The 22320-nt window shown below is 39.1% G+C and overlaps 1 protein-coding gene across 3 annotated transcripts; it reads left to right on the forward strand.

Annotated features, from left to right (window-relative positions):
• Window positions 1-4266: 4266 nt before the first annotated feature.
• Window positions 4267-21293, forward strand: slc2a15b (solute carrier family 2 member 15b). Of its 3 annotated transcripts, none has more exons than XM_085277706.1 (12): window positions 4267-4399; window positions 6604-6702; window positions 9738-9898; window positions 10010-10134; window positions 10414-10559; window positions 12483-12615; window positions 12799-12986; window positions 15222-15332; window positions 16066-16167; window positions 16800-16875; window positions 18062-18189; window positions 19040-21293. In XM_085277706.1, the coding sequence occupies exons 2-12, from the start codon at window positions 6658-6660 to the stop codon at window positions 19265-19267; spliced, it is 1443 nt and encodes a 480-aa protein (XP_085133832.1). In that variant the 5' UTR covers window positions 4267-4399; window positions 6604-6657; the 3' UTR covers window positions 19268-21293. The 3 variants fall into 3 exon arrangements, with proteins under 3 accessions (XP_085133832.1, XP_085133831.1, XP_085133830.1); XM_085277705.1 differs by lacking the exon at window positions 4267-4399 and adding an exon at window positions 5302-5497; XM_085277704.1 differs by lacking the exon at window positions 4267-4399 and adding an exon at window positions 6206-6311.
• Window positions 21294-22320: the final 1027 nt, after the last annotated feature.

A 22320-nucleotide genomic window follows, 5' to 3' on the forward strand; every position in this document is an offset into this window, starting at 1 on the left:
GCACGTGAACACGCTGCGTTTGACATGGAGGAACTTAATCATATCTTCTTTTTTTCCCTCTTTCCCAGATGCACTGAATTGAACTTAATTAGATGCTACATCACCTCAGCGAGGTGCTGCATGGCAAATCTTATTAAGAAAAAGCAGTATGCTTCTCCAACGCTCGCTGATTCCTTTACATCTTGGCGTCTGTGGGAGAAAACCGCACTGAGGCGTATTCTCCAGCCTCTGTAACTAATGATGGCGTTGCCCAGATCTGACAGTGAGCTGTGTCTGTATATTGTGCTTAATATCATAATAATAATGAGAGCAAATTAGAACAATCAATTTCCATGGCTAGTTGTTGATTGGAGGAGGAGGTGGAAGTGACAGTAGGCAATCCATCATCCTCGGCCAGTCACATTAAGGAGAGCGCTGTGGAGCAGGTGGGCTGGGCTGGAGGCCAGCCACAGCCAATGGGAACGGTCGGGAGGGGAGGAGGGAGATTCATTACACCCAAATAAAGTGATAATGTAGCTGTGAAGGGGGTAAAACACAAAACAGAGGAGAAAAGAGGCTAGAGGAAGGATGACAGGGCTTCGCTTAAACTTATAACTGCTTTATTTGGGCTGCAAAGCATGTGCTTGTGTGTGTATATTATAGTTTGTCTATCTAAATACCAGTGTGTTTGTGTGTTCTTTAGCTAGAAATACTTATATTTCCAGAAGAAAAATCCATCCAACACAGAGTACACAGACTATAGTTTCTTTTTTCATAAAGATAATCACTCCATAATGAACTGGAGCTCACACCCCACAAGGGGTCACTAAAATCTCACTTCCGCTCTCATCTCTTAAAATTTCATCAACACATTAAAGCAGTTATATCACAGAGTCATGTGCCATTTGCCAGTGCAGTGTACTGACCTTTCCACGAACACAAGGAGGCTTAATAGCTGTGATAACAATCGTGAAAATAATTATCATGACACGACTGATGACAGTCACTCTGCTTTATGGTTTTTAGATTTATAATCTGTGCCTCCTGACCTCACTCACACTCACACTTCATTTCACTAACTCAGTTTCATCACACACCCCACAACCCACAGCCATCAGTCAACAGTTAATGTCCCAGACTCCTCTTGGAGTTACTCGACCACTGCCAGAACTCTTCAATTTTAAAAATCTGAAAAAGCATTAAGTGCATTAAGTACATTTCCACCTTTTATCAGCTGGTGTAGGAGTCTTTTTCTCTAATCCTATTTCTGCTAAACGATGGCATGGGGCGAGTATATTAGATTTCATCAGCAGCCATCAATCATGGCCACACTTAACACGATCAGCTTCTCAGTTTATTCAGAGCGAACAATGGGGGACAGGCACGTCCCGCCTGCAACAGAGTAAATGAGGAATTTAAATACTGCACAAGAGACTACGGAGGCTCAGAGGGGGCTGACTGATTAAAGGCCACAATATCTGCTTTTCTAGGCAGATGATCTGTCAACTGGATGCAAGAGGAGGTTTATTGAAATAATGGGCTGCTAATGTGAGGTTATTCCGAGCTTCCTGCAACACACACAAACACATACAAACACACACACTGAGCATCCTCATTGTGACAACATGGCTGTGCACGTTCACACGAAACTCACTCACAACCACACACAGAGGCTCACACAGGCACATGCACATGCTGCATTTCCCTGCACAGCATCCCTACTGTCTGCTATTGATGGGTAATTTATCAAATGACATCTTATTCACTGCTGGGAGGAAATTAAATCATGTAGTTCCACATCCTGATTATGATCATGAAATGTCCCTGTTGTAAATTATGTAAGGGAGATGTTAATTTCTTTTCACTGCTTTTTATTTGTCAGCATCTGAGTCTCTATCTGGTTTTTCTCCTAATCATTGTGTTAATGAGCAGACACAATCAGATGGTGAGAATCGCAATAAATTGAGAAAAAAATGTCTTTGCGATATGATGCTGTGGTTTCACTTTTGATGGAAGATAAATGAATTATTCCACTTGTTCTTATCCTAAGCAGAAAAATGACCAGCATAAACCTCCGAGTCACATGAGCCTAAACAACGTAAAGAGATGAACACGTGAACTCTGATCAGAGTCTCACATTTTGTCCGTGTTCCTCAATGTGCACTCTTGACTTTGATCCAAGAAGCCCAGTGAGCAACAAATGAGAACAGGCCTGATATTCATCAAGACCCATCAAGAGACACAGACCTCAGTCTCCAAATTTACTTATAATAAAAGCAAAGATTTGTTCATCGTTTACTGTAATCAAGTGTTGCTCTTTATAACACAAACACAACAGACCAACTAACGTTGCTCTATAATAGGTGTTTTGATGCATTTAGGACTTCATTTTGATGAATTACTACAGGCCAGAGGCTCTTGTAAGTTAACTTAGATACAAAGAAATAAAAACACTGCAGCTGTGACTTTCCTTACTCTGTAGCTCCTTTGCTGCAGTCACCTGACCAGGATCACCAGCAAACATTTAAAGCTACACTAATCAATATTTTTAATTAACTATTAGGTCAGCTAATTACCTTTTACATGGCAGGGTTTGCCATGACTGATTACAACAAACTTTCTAAACTTATTTGCACTATTCATAAGTGTCCAAAAAATCAAACTGAATCTAATTATTTTGTGAATTAAATCAAATGTTTGCTTTTATAGACCCTCAATTGTTTTTGCAATAGTTTTTTCTGTTCTCATGATGAAAAAAGGTATTACAAATTTATTTAATTATCTATTAATTTTGTGGAACTGGAGGCGAACAAGAGCTGGTAAGTGACACTTGAAACGTGACTGTAAAAGGGAGGAGCTCTGCTACAGATTGGTGACCTGTACCAGGTGTCCATGGCCTCTCCCCTCTCTCAGCTGGGATAGGTTCCAGCCCCCTGTGACCTTGGATTGAATTAGTGGAAAAGGATGGATGGATGGATGAGAAAAGACAAGAGCTCAGACACTTGCGTTTGTGTTCTAATCCCACAAATGTTTTACACATGGCATAATTAAAAGTCAAACTGTACAAAAAGACCAAAAAAAGCTACAATTATGCTTCACAGTCATTATTAATTTGGTGTATACAAATGTATATGTATATGTGCGAACATGTATGCCAAATATCAAGTTTATGTTGCGTAGTAAGCTTGTAAGTCTTATCGAGTGTTTTTTAGTGTCAGCACACACCTTTTCCTCATAATATTTCATTTCATTACACATTTGTTCTTTTCTTTTTTTATGGTGTCAGCCCAGTGAGTTATGTCCCTGTTCCCAGCCTAATTGATTTTATACACAAAAACAGCATGATGCCGCATAAATTTCACAGCGCTAGAAGTCATATGACACAAGTCATTTGACCTGCATGATGGTCTCAACTTGGCTCGTTGGTTTAAAGTTAGGAGCATATGTTTAAAGGGTCATTGGTTGTGTACTGGAGGAATCTATATAGGGAATATACTATATCATACCAGGAAATATCAGCAGGGAGAAATCTGATGGAGGTAGCAAAAGGGTGTAAAGGAGGTGAAGTCGCCATCACCCCCTCCCCATGAAAAAATAAAATAAAATCTTGTGTCACTTTGTGTAGTCCATTGCTGACTAAATTCTCCACTTCAACTCACATATCCCTGTATTATTATTATTTCATTTAAACTTCTCACAGTGCATAATATACTTCATGTGATTTATCTGTGTTTTACATATTTTGTGTTTGATTTCTTCTTGTCTTCTCAGCTTTTAGTTTCTAAACACAATTAAACTGTTCTGTGCTTACAACAAACTTAAAAATGTCATTTCATTAAGTAGTCTCCAGGAGTAGCTCTCCAACTTCTTGAGGGACATCCAAAGCTGCACTTTGGATGTTGGCTGCCCTTTTTTCTGTTCTTTATCAAGATGATCCCACACTGCTTCAATAATGTTGCAGTAACGTTGTGTGTCCTTCTACACAGGTATGTTTTTACTAAATTAGAACTAGAAAATGTGTTTTAAAAATGAGAGGTGGCTCAAGGCTTTTGCATTTTTGCAAGGAACTCCATTATCTCATCTTGAAATCACCATAGACCAGGGGTCTCCGATTACTGGACTCAAGGGCCAGTGTCCTGCAGGTTTTAGATCTCACGCTGCGTCAACACAGCTGAATCAAATGATTAGTTCACTACCAGGCCTCTGGAGAAATTCAAGACATGTTGAGGAGGTAATTTAGCCATTTAAATCTGCTCCGTTGGATCAAGGACACATCTAAAACCTGCAGGACACCGTCCCTTGAGGCCTGGAGTTGGACACCCCTGTTATAGACATTTCAAGAATCATATGTAAAGCAGATGGTACTGTGACTAAAGGCGATTAAAAGGCAACCAAACAGGTCTTCATCCATGACAGTCAGGTGAAGATCTGATGCCGAGCATATCACTTTGGTGAACATTAACTGACATTGTTTATTTGCATTTTGTGTAGAGGACAAAACTGTGAGCAGATGAAAAAAATGATGTCTACACCTGGAAATGTAGGTTTTGTGCTTGTCGTTTCTGAGTAGAATAATTATTTTTATAGAACATTTCAAATTAAAAGCCAAAAGGGAAGCAAAAAATGCAAGTCTTACTCCAAGTACTTTAATTAATCAGTAAAGGTAAGAGAAAAATCCAAACTTAATCTTAAATTCTTTTCAAACTATTTCCATTAAAGGAGGTTACAGAAAGCAACATTTATTGTTACCATAAAGCAATAAAACATAACATAGTTAAACTTCTAATGTCAGCTTTGAAAGCATCTTACTTAACCAGAAGTGAAAAGCTGCACTTATAGATTTCTGTAAAATCGTGCAGCTACCATTTGACTAGCAAGTGCTTTAGGCTTCAATGACTGGATTTTTAAAAATCACTTGTAATTAGCTGGAAAAGGGAGGAGCTCTGCTACACTCATGTGAGTGTTGGGGAGATGAAACTTACAAGATAAACGAATTTAAACAGGAAAAAATGCAAAGTTCAGTGCAACTTTAAAATTAAGTCAAGGTTAGATTTATACAACAGACCTCCAGGTGTATAAGGAAAAATAAAATCTTAAAACTGTAAATCAATTTCTTCCATCAAATTCCACGAAATTTAAGGTTTTTAAGGTAGGTTTTGTGTAATCATGTTAACTGACAAATTATTAAATAAAAATTGTTTTTTTTAAAGTAAATTACTCTAATCACTCTGGGGTGTAGGATGACACTCGTGATCTTTGCTGGGGAAAGGGAAACGATAAAAGTTGTGGGATGGGCCTGCTTTGCAGGCGGTTTAACGACTGTGGAAATTCCGCCCATCAACACGACACGCCTCCTCTCCGGTACACGATCACGGCTCAAACTCTACAAATGGGGATGCGGTGAAAAGAGTTTTGAAAAGTTTTGCAGATGACGAAGAAACTCACACAAGGGGAATAATCGTTTATGACTTAAATGGCGGAAGAACTGTTACAGGGAAACAATGAAAAACTCACCTCGGTAAGTGTAAGCATTTTTAAAAATTTCGATCTAATTCCTGGGTGGTATGGTCGTTTCCAGTGATCGCTTTTTATTAGTCACATGATTTTGGAATTATGTCGCGAATGCCTCCTAATCTCATTGTACAACGTTGGTTCAAGGTCATGGTTCATATAAGATGCTTACTGGGTTCCTTGGAAAACTCATCATGACACACTGAACTCGTACAATAGCACCAGTCACCACGTCATATGACATTCCAAGCATCGTTCAATTTACCACAAATCAGGTTAAAAAAAAAAGACTAAAGGAGACTTTAAAAGCAAAAGTAGCCTGTGTGTGTTTTTAAACGGCAAATGAGAAGTTACTCGTGTCTCATTTTAAAGTGGTGTGACATGTGAGCAGCTCCACATGAGATATTTAATCAGAATAAATTGTTGTTGAGTGGGGTGCAATGTCTCCTGTGAACTATATTTAAAAGGAGTGACAATGGCTCAGAGGAGCTGTTGACTACCTTTAGTCATAACAGACTTATGAGTCTTATCTGTTATCACTGATTGTTGTTGTACAGCTTTAAATTCTAAATAAAGTCAGGTACCTTTGATCATGGTGACTTTTTAAAACTAAACATCATTTAGCTGATTTTTCAATACACATTAACTAAACTGTAACATTTAGTCAGCTGCTTTAACATATTCATTTAGGGTAATTGTTTATGCTTCCAGTTTGTTTAGTTATGGTGAAATCTATTGGATCAGGGGTGTCAAACATAAGGTCAGGGGGCCAGAATTGGTCAAGCAAAGACTCCACTCTGACACTGAATGTGACAACGCCTGTAAGTTTTTGACTTTTAATTGTGTTTAAATAGGTTTTACAGCTTAGATAAAAATGGCCATTGAGGCAAAGTTGTTGTGATTTGGTGCTGTATAAATAAAATTGAATTGAATTGAATGAATAGTTAAACTGCTTTACACTGAAAGAAAGGGGAGTTTCACTGGCCTGGTCCACTTCACATCAAAGTGGACTGTTTGTGTCCCACAATGTCAAATGAGTTAGACATCCCTGAGACAGTAAACTCTGTTTGCAGCTTGGTTTTCCCCTCATGTGTTGCTTTGTGTTTTCCACAGCATCTTACAAAGCCTCTGCTGGCAGTGGCTTTCCTGGCCTCATTTGGCAGCTCTATGCTCTATGGCTATAACTTGGCCGTTGTCAACTCTCCTGCAAAGGTATTTTCATCGTCGTCTACATAATAAGACTCCTAGTTTTGTGATTTCATTTGCGTGCATGCTTTTCGTGAGAACTCAAATGTTCCCTTTATGGTTAAACACTGTATGAAATTTGATTCTCAATGGTTAAATAACCCATTTGAACATAACACTCCAACTGAACAAATAAATTGTCATGTGGGGTCATGTGGGCTTATGTAGCTACCTCACCATGTCATTGATACGCTGTAGCTCTTAATCCATTATGTTCCTTGGATGTTGAATTTGCCGCGGTGCGGTCATGTGTTCAGCCCCACAGAAGCATGTGAGCAGGTTCAGGGTATCGTCTCATGTTCGTAGCTCAGGACTTAGGATCAGCTAAACCTTTCATCTCCAACTTTCATTTGCATTGTTTTTCTAGAGCTTGGTATCTGTTGTTGAAACTTTATAAATATGTTTTATAGTCGTGGATTAAAGTAACAAAAATTTTATAAAAACCCTGCATCAGTTCCAGGTCAGGAATCAGCCAGCCAGGGTGTTTTCTTAATGCCATTGTTTTTAAATATCCACAATGAAACTGTAATTGGTTTAGAGGGAGGCTTAGACATGTTGAAATGCTTGCAGATGCACTGTCTACATTAAGCTGGGCATACACTGTGCGATTTTTTTCAGTCGCATTATTCAGCTCCTGCTCAAACTCTACGATTGATTCGCAGGGGTTAGAAGTTCGTGGGTCACGATGCAGGGTCTCACACTATACGGCCCGATGCTCTGATGCGACTTGAGTGCTCACACTGTGCGTCCATAACATGAAGCTTATAAGCTTCCCTCTCTGTCTTTAACAGACACAGACACACACACCACCACCATCAACTTTGCTAAATTGCTAATGAAAAACATTGACCAGGCGGCTGCAGTTGAGCAGCAATGTCCATCCAACTCTTTTCACGGTTGGTGCGCTCGTGATAATATTGTGAGGCCACATCGAAATGCTCGGATGAGCTTGCCAAATTTCTTCAAGTTGTGCCTCCATCGCTTGTGTCCAGATCACTGCCGTGCTGCTCCGTCTTTCTACTTCCAATTCTGTTTGCGCATGCGCAGTGTGAGAGGCTGAGTTGACACCCTCACGAGGGCCGAAAGGATTTCAGACAGGTTTGATTTTCTTGCGACCATACGATTGATGATCGGGAGCTGGTCATGAGGTGTTAATCGCTTCTTGTTACCTCATGTATACTACACGATGCACGACACACGATTAAGGCGAAACTCGGGCCGATCCCCAAAACAGTCGCACGACTGAAAAATCGGACAGTGTGTGCCCGGCTTTAGAAGCTTGACATGAGTTTCATTTTTATAAAAATAGATTCACGAGATGATTAGCTTAGCTACTGGTCACGGGAGGATGGAATGAAGTCACAAGTCATATCTCTAATGCTCTAAAACGCACACATTAATGTAATAACTATTTCCTGGCACGGCTAATTTCAAAAGACATGGAGCCAATTTAGTTGCTTCTGCTTGTGTCCTTTGGCTAAGCTAGCAATTTAGCTAGCGTAAGCCGACTCCCGACTGATATGGAAGTGAGATGTGAGAATAAAGTCAATCTTTTTCTTGAGAAAAACAGAAAAATACTGGGTATTTCCCCAAATCCTGAATGCTCTGCACAGAAGTAGGGACAGCTGGAGCAGTTCAGTTCATTTTGTTTGGGTCAGTTTCTTAGTGTCAAGTGATCTAAAATTCTGTTATCTGTTAATGTTAAAATTAATGAATTTTAACATTAAAAGTTTTAACACTTCCTCAGAGCATTGGATCATCTGGCTTTGGGGTCAATGGGTTTGTACTTCCAAGATTTTGTTGTTGTGTTAACACAGACCTGAACACTCCAGACATATGACAACATTCAGAAAGTAATATTTTAGTAAGCAAGGTAATATGGAGGAGTTCTATTCTATTCTATCCAGCTCTTTTAAGGAGGAGCAGGTCAGCAGTTGAAACCTTTCTGACATCATATGACACTTTCTGTTGTTTCAATAATTTTCATTACTTTGTATAAGAAATCAATACAGAAACAAAGCAAAGGAGCAAATATAAATTTCCCTTCCTGTTGGTTATGGACACTTACTATGTTGTTACTGTCGTATGCTTCTTTATGAGATCTGTAGACTTTCACTGAGGCCTTTTTATGTGCGATAACATAGCACATAGTACAGGGAGAATTTTTGAATTGTGTCCTCTCCTGCACCTCTTCTGTATTCTTTTGAATTCATATTAATGTATATATTTAATTCATATTTTTCTTAAAATTTTAATGCAATGGATCATCCTGGACACTTTATTGAGTGAAAGGCATCACCGTCAGATTCATCAAGCATGCAGTCGATGAGTCCTTTTCAGCTTTGAATTTGACTTGACTTAAATTATTGAAGTTACAACATCAAATTTTCATTTATCAGGTCTTTTGGGGATATATTGTGACGTATCATTTATGTTTCATTTTTTGTGTCATGTCTGTAGTGTTACAGTTACGGATGCTCACATTAAACATGTTCAAGGTTTCAAAAAGTTTGATCGGTGTAATTGATAATAACTTAGTATTTGCACTATTCACAAATCCAGGCTTCTGACTGCTCTATTTCAGGCTGTTTTTGCAACTCTTGGCTCTCGTTTATGTTGGTAAGATTGGATGTATTTATTATAGTCGTCTCATGGCTTTAGATGTGAGCACAGAAGCTCCACACTCCTCTTCAAACTTTCGGTTTGCAAGGAGCAGTCGGTCAGAAGAAAGTTGCTTTAAAAGGAAGAGGAGCTGGTTTCAGAGAGCTGGTTTCAGAGAGCACATGGCTGCACGAAGCTCAGTGTAAGAAAAAAAACAACAATATTTTGAACTCTGGCTCCTATAAAACTGCTGTGCTAGAATAATAAATAAAAGGCTAAATAAATAAGATATCTAAAAAAGGTAACATTATCTTTTGATTGCACACAATCTTTTTACACTGGGTTTGATTTATTTGGGGTGTTTTTTGCTTAGAAAATGAATTTACCTTGTTTTCCACCAGTACATCAAAGACTTCTACAATGAGACATTATTAGAAAGTCATGGCTTGACTCCGGATGGGCATCTTCTTACCGTCTTGTACTCTCTTACTGTGTCAATCTTTGCCATTGGTGGAATGACCGGAGCACTGCTGGTGGGCAGACTAGTTACCAAATATGGAAGGTCAGTGTGACCATGTTTATGAATTTTGAGTGCATGTTTATAAATTGCTATTAACCTGTGACAGACTCAAACTTAGAGAGCTGAGCAACGAGAATCACTGCGTCCAAACAGGAAAGGGACTCTGGTGAGATCCACTGCACTTGTTTTTATGGGCGGAGCTCTGATGGGCTTTAGCAGATGGTGCAGAATTCCTGAGATGGTCATCATTGGGCGTTTCATCACAGGAGTACATTCAGGTAGACATGCCTACTGTTCCTGGTTGACTAAAATTTATTCCAATGTCAATAATCTCCTCTTAATATTTATTACTGTTATTATTACCGTCACATATTTGTCTGTAATTAGCAGCACTTTGTGTTGTTGGTGAAAAATAGCTGTATATACATTTCCTATAATCTATAAACAGCTGAGTCATTTATGCTTTAAATTGCCTTTTCAGTTCATATTTGGTGTTTTGTTCATTTTTGCACCAGCACAGTCAGACTGTATTAATTGCACTTTCTTCGTTTCTACAGGGATTTCTCTCAGTGTGGTGCCGATGTACCTCGGTGAGATCGCTCCTAAGAATTTGCGAGGCTTCCTGGGCCTTGTTCCCAGCATTCACATTTGTCTTGGAGTTTTCATCGCTCAGGTCCTGGGGCTCTCGGAGATACTGGGAAAGGTTCTTATACTGTGATGTTTGACTGGCTTTCATAGTTCTAATATGTAATAAAAATAACATTTTGAATTGATGCATGCATGCAGAGACTCTGTGATCTACAATTGAGCAGATGCACAAAGCGTTGCAAACAATATACTTTCAGACAGAAAAAGCTTCAAGACACCCTATGTTTACTTATGGAATAGCTAAATATACAGTGGGGCAAAAAAGTATTTAGTCAGCCACCGATTGTGCAAGTTCCCCCACTTAAAATGATGACAGAGGTCAGTAATTTGCACCAGAGGTACACTTCAACTGTGAGAGACAGAATGTGAAAAAAAAATCCATGAATCCACATGGTAGGATTTGTAAAGAATTTATTCGTAAATCAGGGTGGAAAATAAGTATTTGGTCAATAACAAAAATACAACTCAATACTTTGTAACATAACCTTTGTTGGCAATAACAGAGGTCAAACGTTTACTATAGGTCTTTACCAGGTTTGCACACACAGTAGCTGGTATTTTGGCCCATTCCTCCATGCAGATCTTCTCGAGAGCAGTGATGTTTTGGGGCTGTCGCCGAGCAACACGGACTTTCAACTCCCACCACAGATTTTCTATGGGGTTGAGGTCTGGAGACTGGCTAGGCCACTCCAGGACTTTCAAATGCTTCTTACGGAGCCACTCCTTTGTTGCCCGGGCGGTGTGTTTTGGATCATTGTCATGTTGGAAGACCCAGCCTCGTTTCATCTTCAAAGTTCTCACTGATGGAAGGAGGTTTTGGCTCAAAATCTCACGATACATGGCCCCATTCATTCTGTCCTTAACACGGATCAGTCGTCCTGTCCCCTTGGCAGAAAAACAGCCCCATAGCATGATGTTTCCACCCCCATGCTTCACAGTAGGTATGGTGTTCTTGGGATGCAACTCAGTATTCTTCGTCCTCCAAACACGACGAGTTGAGTTTATACCAAAACGTTCTACTTTGGTTTCATCTGACCACATGACATTCTCCCAATCCTCTGCTGTATCATCCATGTGCTCTCTGGCAAACTTCAGACGGGCCTGGACATGCACTGGCTTCAGCAGCGGAACACGTCTGGCACTGCGGGATTTGATTCCCTGCCGTTGTAGTGTGTTACTGATAGTGACCTTTGTTACTTTGGTCCCAGCTCTCTGCAGGTCATTCACCAGGTCCCCCCGTGTGGTTCTGGGATCTTTGCTCACCGTTCTCATGATCATTTTGACCCCACGGGATGAGATCTTGCGTGGAGCCCCAGATCGAGGGAGATTATCAGTGGTCTTGTATGTCTTCCATTTTCTGATGATTGCTCCCACAGTTGATTTTTTCACACCAAGCTGCTTGCCTATTGTAGATTCACTCTTCCCAGTCTGGTGCAGGTCTACAATACTTTTCCTGGTGTCCTTCGAAAGCTCTTTGGTCTTGGCCATGGCGGAGTTTGGAGTCTGACTGTTTGAGGCTGTGGACAGGTGTCTTTTATACAGATGATGAGTTCAAACAGGTGCCATTCATACAGGTAACGAGTGGGGGACAGAAAAGCTTCTTACAGAAGACGTTACAGGTCTGTGAGAGCCAGAGATTTTCCTTGTTTGAGGTGACCAAATACTTATTTTCCACCCTAATTTACGAATAAATTCTTTACAAATCCTACCATGTGAATTCATGGATTTTTTTTTCACATTCTGTCTCTCACAGTTGAAGTGTACCTCTGGTGCAAATTACTGACCTCTGTCATCATTTTAAGTGGGGGAACTTGCACAATCGGTGGCTGACTAAATACTTTTTTGCCCCACTGTAGGTATAAAGACAAAGATGGTAAAGATGGAATGAATAGTTTTAGATGATGATATTATTATTTTTTTAAATCAAGGTTTAGGTGAGGTCTTTGGTTTTTATTGGGGTTGTTTTTTCCCCACACAGGAAGAGCACTGGCCTCTGCTTTTGTCTCTTGTGGCGGTTCCTACCATGGTCCAGCTGATACTGTTGCCATGGTTTCCAGAGAGTCCACGATATCTGCTAATAGAGAGAGGAGATGTGCATGCCACCATTGCAGGTTAAAAAGTGCATTTCTTGCTTTCCTTTTCTGAATAACCTAACCCCTAACCCCTATTACAAAGGAAGATCAAGACGCCTAGAACAGATTCTCAAACTTTACATAATCCTTTCACTGTGATACTTGAAGGATGAATTAAAACTGGTTTAATAAAAAAGACTCCTGTTTCACTCCGTTCTGTAGCCCTAAAGTGGTTCCGTACTAAAGGAAACATTCAGGCTGAGGTTGAAGAGATGCAGGAGGAGCAACGCTCTTTGTCCTCCATGCAGACCCTCTCTGTCTGCAGCCTCCTCATGGACAGCTGTGTCCGCTGGCAGGTCCTCACTGTTGCAGTGGTCAACATCGGCATGCAGCTGTCTGGGATTGATGCCGTGAGTAGGAGAACTATTGTGTTGTTTTTTTCATCTTTTGTTTATATGTGTGTGTATTGTCACATTTTGAATGTGCAACAACTGTGCAGTTATTATATGAGAGGGAGATCTTATAGTGCGAGAGTTCCCAGCTGGGCTCCTCCCGTCCATCCATACATCACAGTCTCACACCCACTGAATGACTAAGCAGGGGGCGATGTGACCATGCCTCATTATCTCCTGGTGCTCTCCCTCAGCGTTACCTCACATAACAAGGTCCACCCATCCGAACACAAAGTCAAACACATCTTTGTACTCATTGCTTCATATGGATGGAGGCTCCAGGCATGCAGGCTCATATGCTAGTGCCATTTCGCAGCAGGGGTGCACCCCACTGAGTCTCTCAGTCCCAGCTGTTCCAGCCAGGAACACTGGAAGGCTTCAAACCTCCAGAAGAAGTAGTGTCTCCAAATCTGAGACACGAAAAGTAAAACTAAGCAATTCAAGAGAGTTTGAAAAGTAAATGTGCATGTTTTTTCTTAAAATATTGGATACTTATAATCATATTCATACAGACTGAGTTTGTGCACAACCAGATATTATTCAACATGTTACAACATGGTGCTTTTACAGTATTTGTGGTGCTGATTTTGTAGAGTTATTACAGCCAGCTGGGGAGCCACTCAACCTAGGAAAAATGATGAAAGAGCTATTTCTTCTGCAAGTACTACTGTAGCTGTACTGTCATTCACATCATAAAGTGGCAGCCCCGCTATTATTTTGTTGCTGCTCTTGCTTTGTTTTCGTTCTTCCACTTCTACACGAAGCAAGAGAATACGACAAAGCATCGACTACATATTCATAATCATAAACAAGTGAAATCATGGATAAATCGTGAAGAAGGAAAAGAAGGGACAAATAAATGCATAACTAAATTCATAAAGTTAATTTTCAGGTAACAAAATATTTTCCAGATGAATGTAATGAATGATTTCCAGTGTCTTTGTACTGGTTGTAGTGGATAATTCAGCATGAGCAAAATCAGTTCCAAATAAGAATGCTGTAATAAAACGGATAATGAGGATTACGCTCTTTGGTTGTTTTTTCTTAAGGTAGAGTAAGTTGAGACATGTGCTGAGGCTACCTGCATCTGTTTAGGATCAACATACTCCACTAAAAAGTGAACTAGGTTTTATCCACTTTTTGTAATGTGGAAGTGTAAGGCACTAGGACATTTGACACAAATGTGCTCAATGAACGGTTTCCTGAACTAGGTTGTATAAAGTAGAAGTTGCCATTAAACTATTATGTTATCAGCATCTGTCTTCTCAAGGACAGTTTCTCAAGACAGATGCTTGTTTTGGTAATACTGAAGTAGTATAGTTGGCATTGTAGCTTTGAGTAAGCCCAGAGATTAAGTCATTTTAAGACTGTGATTTTCTCCTACTTAACTTTTCCTACTTTAACTGTACATACCTCATTGTGTAAATCTAGGTTAGGTTTACACACTGAGGCATGTCAGATTAGATGAGCTAAATAATCCAAGAACACTTTTGAAATCCTGTGATTAGATGAGGCTACTTCTGTTAAACAAACAGTTTGGCCTGAAAAAGCTGAAAAAAGCTCCAGAGTGAAATGAGCCATGGCTACTTTGCTTAGCACTCTGACATCACTGCAGTGTTACTGGCTTGCACTTTAGTGCTCATGTGCGTAAAACAAAATATATGAATCAACTCATATAACACAATTCTTATATTAGAGGAGATTTTAGCTCAGTAAGGAGGCGTTTTAGCCTAGCAGCTTATATTCATCTTCATCAAATCTTATCCCAGTTGTTTAAGTTTCTGGAATTGTTTGTGCTTTGCTCGTCTGTTTGCATACTTCAAGCCTCCAATGGTGATGAAATGTTATATGTATGGTTACTAAATCAACAAGACAGCATTTAACTGCACTGATCACGATCTTGTCCGCACATCATCAATGATGGATGTTGTATCAGCAAAGTGTGATTAATGAGAATGCGCAAATTAATTTCAAGGGGAGTACTTGTCAGGAGTCCATACTGATGAAAAGCTGTATCTCAAATGCATGAGTGATGGTCGGCCTTGTGATAATGATCACTATGATGAATCGTGTGCATTACCAGATAAGCAGAGTGACTTTTTGGCTCCTTAAGGAAACAAGGCAAACTTTGATTTTTGCTGTATCAATAGTCCAAAGGATTCAACATATCAATAAACCTTGTGTCAATTTCAGATCTGGTTCTATACAAATGACATTTTTAGGAATGCAGGAATCGCAGACCCTTATATTCAGTACACAACAGTGGGAACTGGGGCCATTGAGGTCATCTCAGGGATGCTGGGGGTGAGTAGACACACACACATTAAGATGAAATGAATGTATTTCTATTATACAAGGATTTTTTATATTTTGGACTTGTAACGTTGGAACACAGATGTGATAATGTGCTGCTGTTTTCCTGGTCTGAGATCTGTTTGACTAGTGTTAAAGCAAAAATATACAACAGAATTAAGTATATTGGGAACTTGACATAAAAAATTGCATTTTTTGTTTTGTTATGGATTTAATGGCTGCTAAACTGAAAATAGAATTAGCAGATTAATTAACCATGAAGCACTTGGGGTTGCAATAAATCTGTGCCTTGTATGACTGATGGTAACTTCAGTCTTGATCCACAAGAAAAAGAGAAACTGGGAAAAACAAATGCCTTCCCTTCTGATAAACATGTAACTTCTTACCTAAAATACTTAAAAGAAATAATGACTTTGGTTATTTTGGTTATGACATGTAGTCATGCACAGTCTGTTTTGTTTAACTTGACTGTTTCAGTTTGTGTTTTCTGTTGTCTTGGTCATGCTTGCATAAAATCTGATTAGGGGAAGGTGAGCTGAAACCTAATGAAGGTCATTTATTCTGTAGCGTGCACAGGGCCATGTTATACTCTATTGAAAATATATATATAGATATAGATATATATATAGGCAAACGAAAGATTTGTATAATTGCAACTAACTTTTTGAAAATCTATTTTTATGGGTTAGTCACATGTAGTCCTGCTTATTTGTCCGTTATTTAGTGTTTCACTATTGAGCGTCTGGGCAGAAGACCACTGATGATTGGTGGTTTCCTTTTTATGGGACTGTGCTGTGCCGGAATCACTGTGTCTGTCCTCTTCCAGGTACATGTCATCTGATATCCTGCTGGTTTAGGAATATTTTGCATGACATTATAGTACATTACATGGAGCTTAGGACATAACCAAATTTACATAATTTACATAAATTATTGTATGTCTTCAGATGCAAAAGCCTCTAAGTGACACCCTCTGTGAAAAATGAGAAAATTATATCAGGTGAAAGCTTCACTTCAAAGCCATGCTAAGCCTCTTTCCAAACATGGTTTGCTAGCAGAAACCTCTAAATGCCACTAAAAGCTACCATGTCCACAGGAACACCAGTCAAAACACACTTATCTGTAAGATTGTTTTCAGTTGCATGTTTAGCAACTATTTCCTATGTCTCATCCAAAGAGGTGGACTGCACAAAGGATGATGCACAAATGCAAAGCAGGTTTCGCTGCAAAAGACTATCAAATTTGTTAAAAAGCATTTCATTCAGTGACCATTTCACTGCTGTTAAAGTAAACTCACTGAAGCTGAACATAGGACACTGACGAAATATTTAAAACAAAATAAAATGTTAGATAGGCTTAGAGATTTTTCCATCTGAAGTCATCATATAAATGAATAATATTAAAAAAAAACTGTGTGTGACTATCTGCAACTCATGACTTGTGTTTGACCAATCACAGCCGCAGTTGTCCTACATGCGCTACATCAGTGTGGGCTGTGTTATTGGGATTATTGCTGGCTTCTGCATAGGTCCAGGTAAAAAAAAAACAAAAAAACAATCTTGTATCTGTATCTGGCATGAAAACTTTCCAACACTTTCAAAGCTACATGTGATTGCATTAGCTAGAAGTAATCCTGTGTATGAGGAAACACTGCACCCTGCTGGAAACTTGCACAATAGCAGGCATTAAAGCTTGAAAACATCAGCACCCCATCCTCCACACTCCTCCTCTGGCTGTGAGGAGATATTGTATTTCATTAGTCTTGTAAATTAGGAAATCCTAACTGCCACACTGCTTCCATTCTCACAGCCATTTGTACACTGGATGAGATGAGTGAAGTGAATTAAGAGGCAATAGTTTACAACGATGAGAGCCACGTCGAGCGAACCTGCGAGGATGATGGATTAGAACAAATCTGGTTTACATAACGTCATTCGTCAAACAGGCAAAATCTATACCTCAGCAAACAAGGATTTCTCTTGCTGCAATTAGACTTCTAATGGCTCATTGTTCATAAGCTAGCTGTGATGAATATGGTTTCCTTCAAATGAAACCTTGCTTGCACATTGATGCCCTCCCATATATACCGCAGATGTTGACAAATTATGGTGTAGTTATTGGTTTGACAATATTAAACTTTTCTCTCTGCAGTTATCATGCACAGAATAATGAGGACATTATTCGGAAAGCTAATCATTAGAGCTTATACTAATGCATATTTCTCCTTCATAGCCTTCACTTCTAACAATGAAGAATCACATGTTTAAAGTTAAGGCACATCTTAAACTAATGAATTGCATGAGCTAAGCTATTCTGTGTCTTGTGGTTCAGAAGTGGAGTTTTGCCGTCTTGACAAACACCTTCCTCTCTTGTCAGTCTATGATTAGTGAGTAATAATGAACACATAATGAAGTACATGTAGAAAAAGGAGTGTAATATAATAGCACTTGGGCTTGTGAAATGTTTATCATTAATCATCTTCTGTTAATTTTGAGTAACTGCCAAGGAAGAGTCCTGAGTGGGAGTATTGATAAAGTAATGGATGAACTAAGATGCCGATGTTAATTTCACATCACCCAATAGATTCATATAGCCATACTAAGTAATTAAATGTGATTTGTGTTATAACAGGATGCTTAGTTAGATTAAACTGTCTTCATGTGGTGTTGTTGGGAATATTTTTGGAATAAGAAAAATATGTTTTTGTGTATTCTTTACAGCGGGTGTGCCTTTCCTGATCACTGCGGAGCTGTTTAAGCAGTCTCATCGACCGGCTGCGTACACCGTAGCTGGTTGCCTCAACTGGATGTCCAACTTCACCATTGGTTTTGTCTTTCCCTTCTTAGAGGTTAGCACTGACTTGTATCCCACAGAGCTAAATTCAAATGTACACAAAAGCCATCTAAATATACTGTCCAGTTTATAGTGAAAAAACCTGTAAAAAGGCTTTATTTCTATTTTTTATTTTTTTTGTACATGTGTAGTCTTGACATTTGATGCACATCTACTGTGTGTATACGACTGGCTGTGCACTTTTGTCTGAACAGAAGTGACTCCACAAATACCAATAAAATTGCCAATTAAAAGTCCCGACCTTGCTGTCTGTCATTGTCCTCGGCTTCGTTCCAAGTGAACAGCTACAAAGTAAAGAGGACAATTAATTGTTAAGTTGACAGTGACCGAGGCAGTCAGTAATTAGTCTGGCCATAGATCTTAAAATATGAGATTGCACGTTCCTTAATCTTTCTGTTTTTATTCCACATGAAGCAAAATAACTTCATTGCTCTCAGAAAGTGTTTTAGGTCTTCAGGCTAGCAGGTACCGTCTTCCTCTAGTCTCTGGGATAAGCTAGGCTAAACACCCTGTCCTGTGTTTTTTCTGTTTTATAGCCTACCTTAGAGTTTATACCAAAACATTTCCCCTGCTGCAAAACATCACCGATTTGGTACTGATCTTACTGTCTTTTCCAGCAAAAATAATGGCAATAAGGGCAATAAAAGAGCCCCTGGCTAGTTTGGAAACCTAGTAGATCATTTACAGCTTTAAAAAAAAAAAGGGAAGTACTTGCCTTAAAAATTTGCTATGCTAATGCTATTAATGCTAACGTTAACCTTTAAGCCAACAAAACCAATAATCTACCTTTCATGTTTTGTGTCTTTAACTGTGCATTTGTATTTTTTTGTGTCCTTCCACCCCAGATTGCTACAGGTCCTTTCTGTTACCTGATCTTCTGTGTGGTCTGCTTGGGAGTGGCTGTCTATACCTTCTTCATCATTCCAGAGACCAAGAACAAAACTTTCTTGGAGATCAGCCAGATGTTTGCCACCAAGAATGAGATCTGTGAAGAAGAGCTGTATCCAAATAGTGAACTAAAAATGGCTCTGATGAATGGCTATGGAACCCTCGACTTCCATAACAAAAAATAGGAATTCAGCCAGTTGAATAGGAGCTCAACCAACACTGTCAGTGATACAGACAAGGAACTGTCAGATCAGCTGCTTCGTGCAAATTGTCACTGCATACAGTTATGGTCAGAAGTTTACATACTCTTCATGGGCATGAATGTCATGGTAATTTTGGACTTTTAATGACTCCTTTGAATTGTTCTTTTTTTAAGGTTGGAATGATTGTATGGCAAACATTTTTAATGCTTTTAGAAAATATGAACTGGGGACACAGTTGTGAATTCATGTTGTATTTTCTCAAATCCACTCAAAATTAAAAGTATGCATACAGACTCAAAAATATACATATATCCCCACTAATATTTGATTAAACGTCCTTTAGTGGGTTGGACCTTTTGTAGATGCCTTTGGTAACCAGAATTATGCTTCTGTCATAACTCGTACTGGACATTTGATCTTTCTTCTTGACAGAACTGGTAGATTTAATTTAAACTGGTTTCTTGATGTGGTAATAGCTTTTAACCATAGTCTATGGAGGAGGTGGGGGCTTTGGGAAGGCCATTCCAGAATCTTAATGTTAGCGTCCTGTATCCATTCCAAAACCAGTTTTAATGTGTGTTTGGGATCATTGTCCTGTTGAAACATCCAACTGTATCAAAGTTTTAACTGAAGAATTTGACAGTAGTTCTTCATTATCCCATCCACTTTGTGCAAGGTACCAGTACTACTGACAGCAAAACAGCTTCTGAGCATGATGCTACCACCACCACACTTAAAGTTGGTGAAGTGTTCTTAGACTTTGAAAGCCTCACCTTTTCTCCTCCAAGCACACCTCTTTTGGCCAAATTGCTCAGTCTTTGTCTAATCTAGCCATAAAACTTTTCTCCAGAAGGCATTTGGCTTGTCCGTGTAGGCAGCTACATATTTTAGTCGAGCTTGAAGGTGTCAGTTTTGGATCATCCCCAAATTCCTTTGACTTTGTTCTGAATATCGGTCAATCCAGTGAATGCTGTCAAACAAATCCTTTTTATACTGGCGAAGAGAAACTCCTAGCTGTAGTCGATCATGATCACTAACAAGAAGTTATCAGACCTTGGCCTTGTCAAGTTCAGAGATCACAGCACAAACACATCCTCTTCCAAATACACATGCATGCAAACTTTATATAGAGTAATTAGTTAGTATACCGCTGAAGAATCTTGTATAGTAGCTGCACAAGATTGCTCAGTCAATTTTTAATGCTTTATCATTTACAAGACACAAAAATACATCTGACCCTGGATTTCTTTTGTCTGTTTGTTCTTTGTGTTTTGCCTATAATAACAAGCAAACATACAAAACATTAATATGAAAAAATTCCATTCATAAACTCAGAAGTGCATTTCTACTTTAACATCAAGCCCTAAGCAGCACCTCTGAGTTAGCACAATACTTTGACTTCTTTTGGGGGCTATATTTGCTTCACATTCATTGAGCTGATGTGATGCTGGAAAAGGACTCCCACACTTAGAAAATTAAAATCAAGAGAAATATTGTGTGGCATCATTGCGTCTCACCAAAACTACCATAAAGCTAACACAACAACACTTGCAATTACAGCACGAACAAAAATGAATTATGAAAATAATACACAAATAAAACGGAGATTTTCAAACTGCAACCAAAATCATTCCCAACAGTGACATAATGGAGAAACGTTGCAAAAGGAGCTATTCACACCAAAGGGCAACAACAGAACTCAAACTTTGGCCTGAAAGGCAGGCAAATGCTGCCCAGTAAGTTAAAGCTTTAATAAAGGCAGGATTATTCTGATTCTTATTATTGGTTAATAAATCATTCATTATCTCTAGAATTTAGTGGTTTACAGATCTGCCTGACAAGTAAAGACACCCTAGTTTTATCCCGTGAGAAGACAAAAATCCCTTTGAGACTGCATCAGGAGAGGCCTCCGGTGCAACAATCTGCCAAATCAAAAAAATGCATAGCTTTCCACTTTGGTGACCACGTGTTAATAAAGTAGCAGCTGAAAGGAGCTTTATTAGCAAATAAATCATTCAACAGTAAGGTTCACAGTTCATTCTTGGGTTTGTAATAGCAGTTTAGAAAACATTGTCACCACAAGGTCTATTTAGTTGCAGATCTAATTTCATCAAATAACATCATTTTTTATCAACAGGGAGACTGTCGTACACAGCAGGCATCTAACTGCTCAATATGGGCAACAAGTGCTCAGAAAAAAACATACTACAGTACTGCATGCACTAAGGAAGATTTTTATAACTGAAGGGCAAATAAACAGACCTTACTTACTTTACAAGTGTTTCACAGATATAAGCTATTAAGAAAAATGTTAATAGCTGTCAAATTTGGCTGGTGTTTCTCCTGCAGATGGTATGTAGTTATTAAAATGAATGTTTTGGTAATGCTAGCAAGTTTAGTTAGCAACGTGCATTCACAGGCTCTATGGGTAAATTACAGATAGTTGTTAATTAAGGATAATTGTTAAATACTATAATTTTACTCAATAAAATTTGGAGTACAGACTAGAGTAAAATTACCTGCAAAGCAAGAGCTCTAAGACAGCGGTCTCCAACCTTTTTTGCGCCATGGACCGGTTTATGCCTGACAATATTTTCATGGACTGGCCTTTAAGGTGTCGCGGATAAATACAACAAAATAAAACTAGTACCGGTACCGAAAAAAAGAACATTTATTCATAACACACGTGAAAAGACCCAGGAAAACCGAGATAACGATAAAAACGATAACAAAATAACGCTGAAAACCGATAAAAACCCTGAAAACCATACATTTCACACCTGAGCCTCAACTCTCACGGCCCGGTACCAAACGACTCACGGACCAGTACCGGTCCGAGGCCCGGGGGTTGGGGACCGCTGCTCTAAGAGGTCTGAAACCACAAACATAACAAGGAGGTCCAGTTTGATGACTCGAATTAGATCATATGTCTGCAGACAGCTACCAGCTATTGCTGTTTTTTCTCAATGGGGAAATTAATAAGCAAGAACAAATATTTTATTTTGTTCGTTTTACTCTAATACTGCATGTGCTAA

Source organism: Mchenga conophoros, linkage group LG6 (genome assembly GCF_057382185.1).
Source record: "Mchenga conophoros isolate Kocher_MC1m ecotype Shallow Benthic linkage group LG6, M_conophoros_male_GT1.1, whole genome shotgun sequence".
In the NCBI taxonomy this organism is placed as follows: domain Eukaryota; kingdom Metazoa; phylum Chordata; class Actinopteri; order Cichliformes; family Cichlidae; genus Mchenga; species Mchenga conophoros.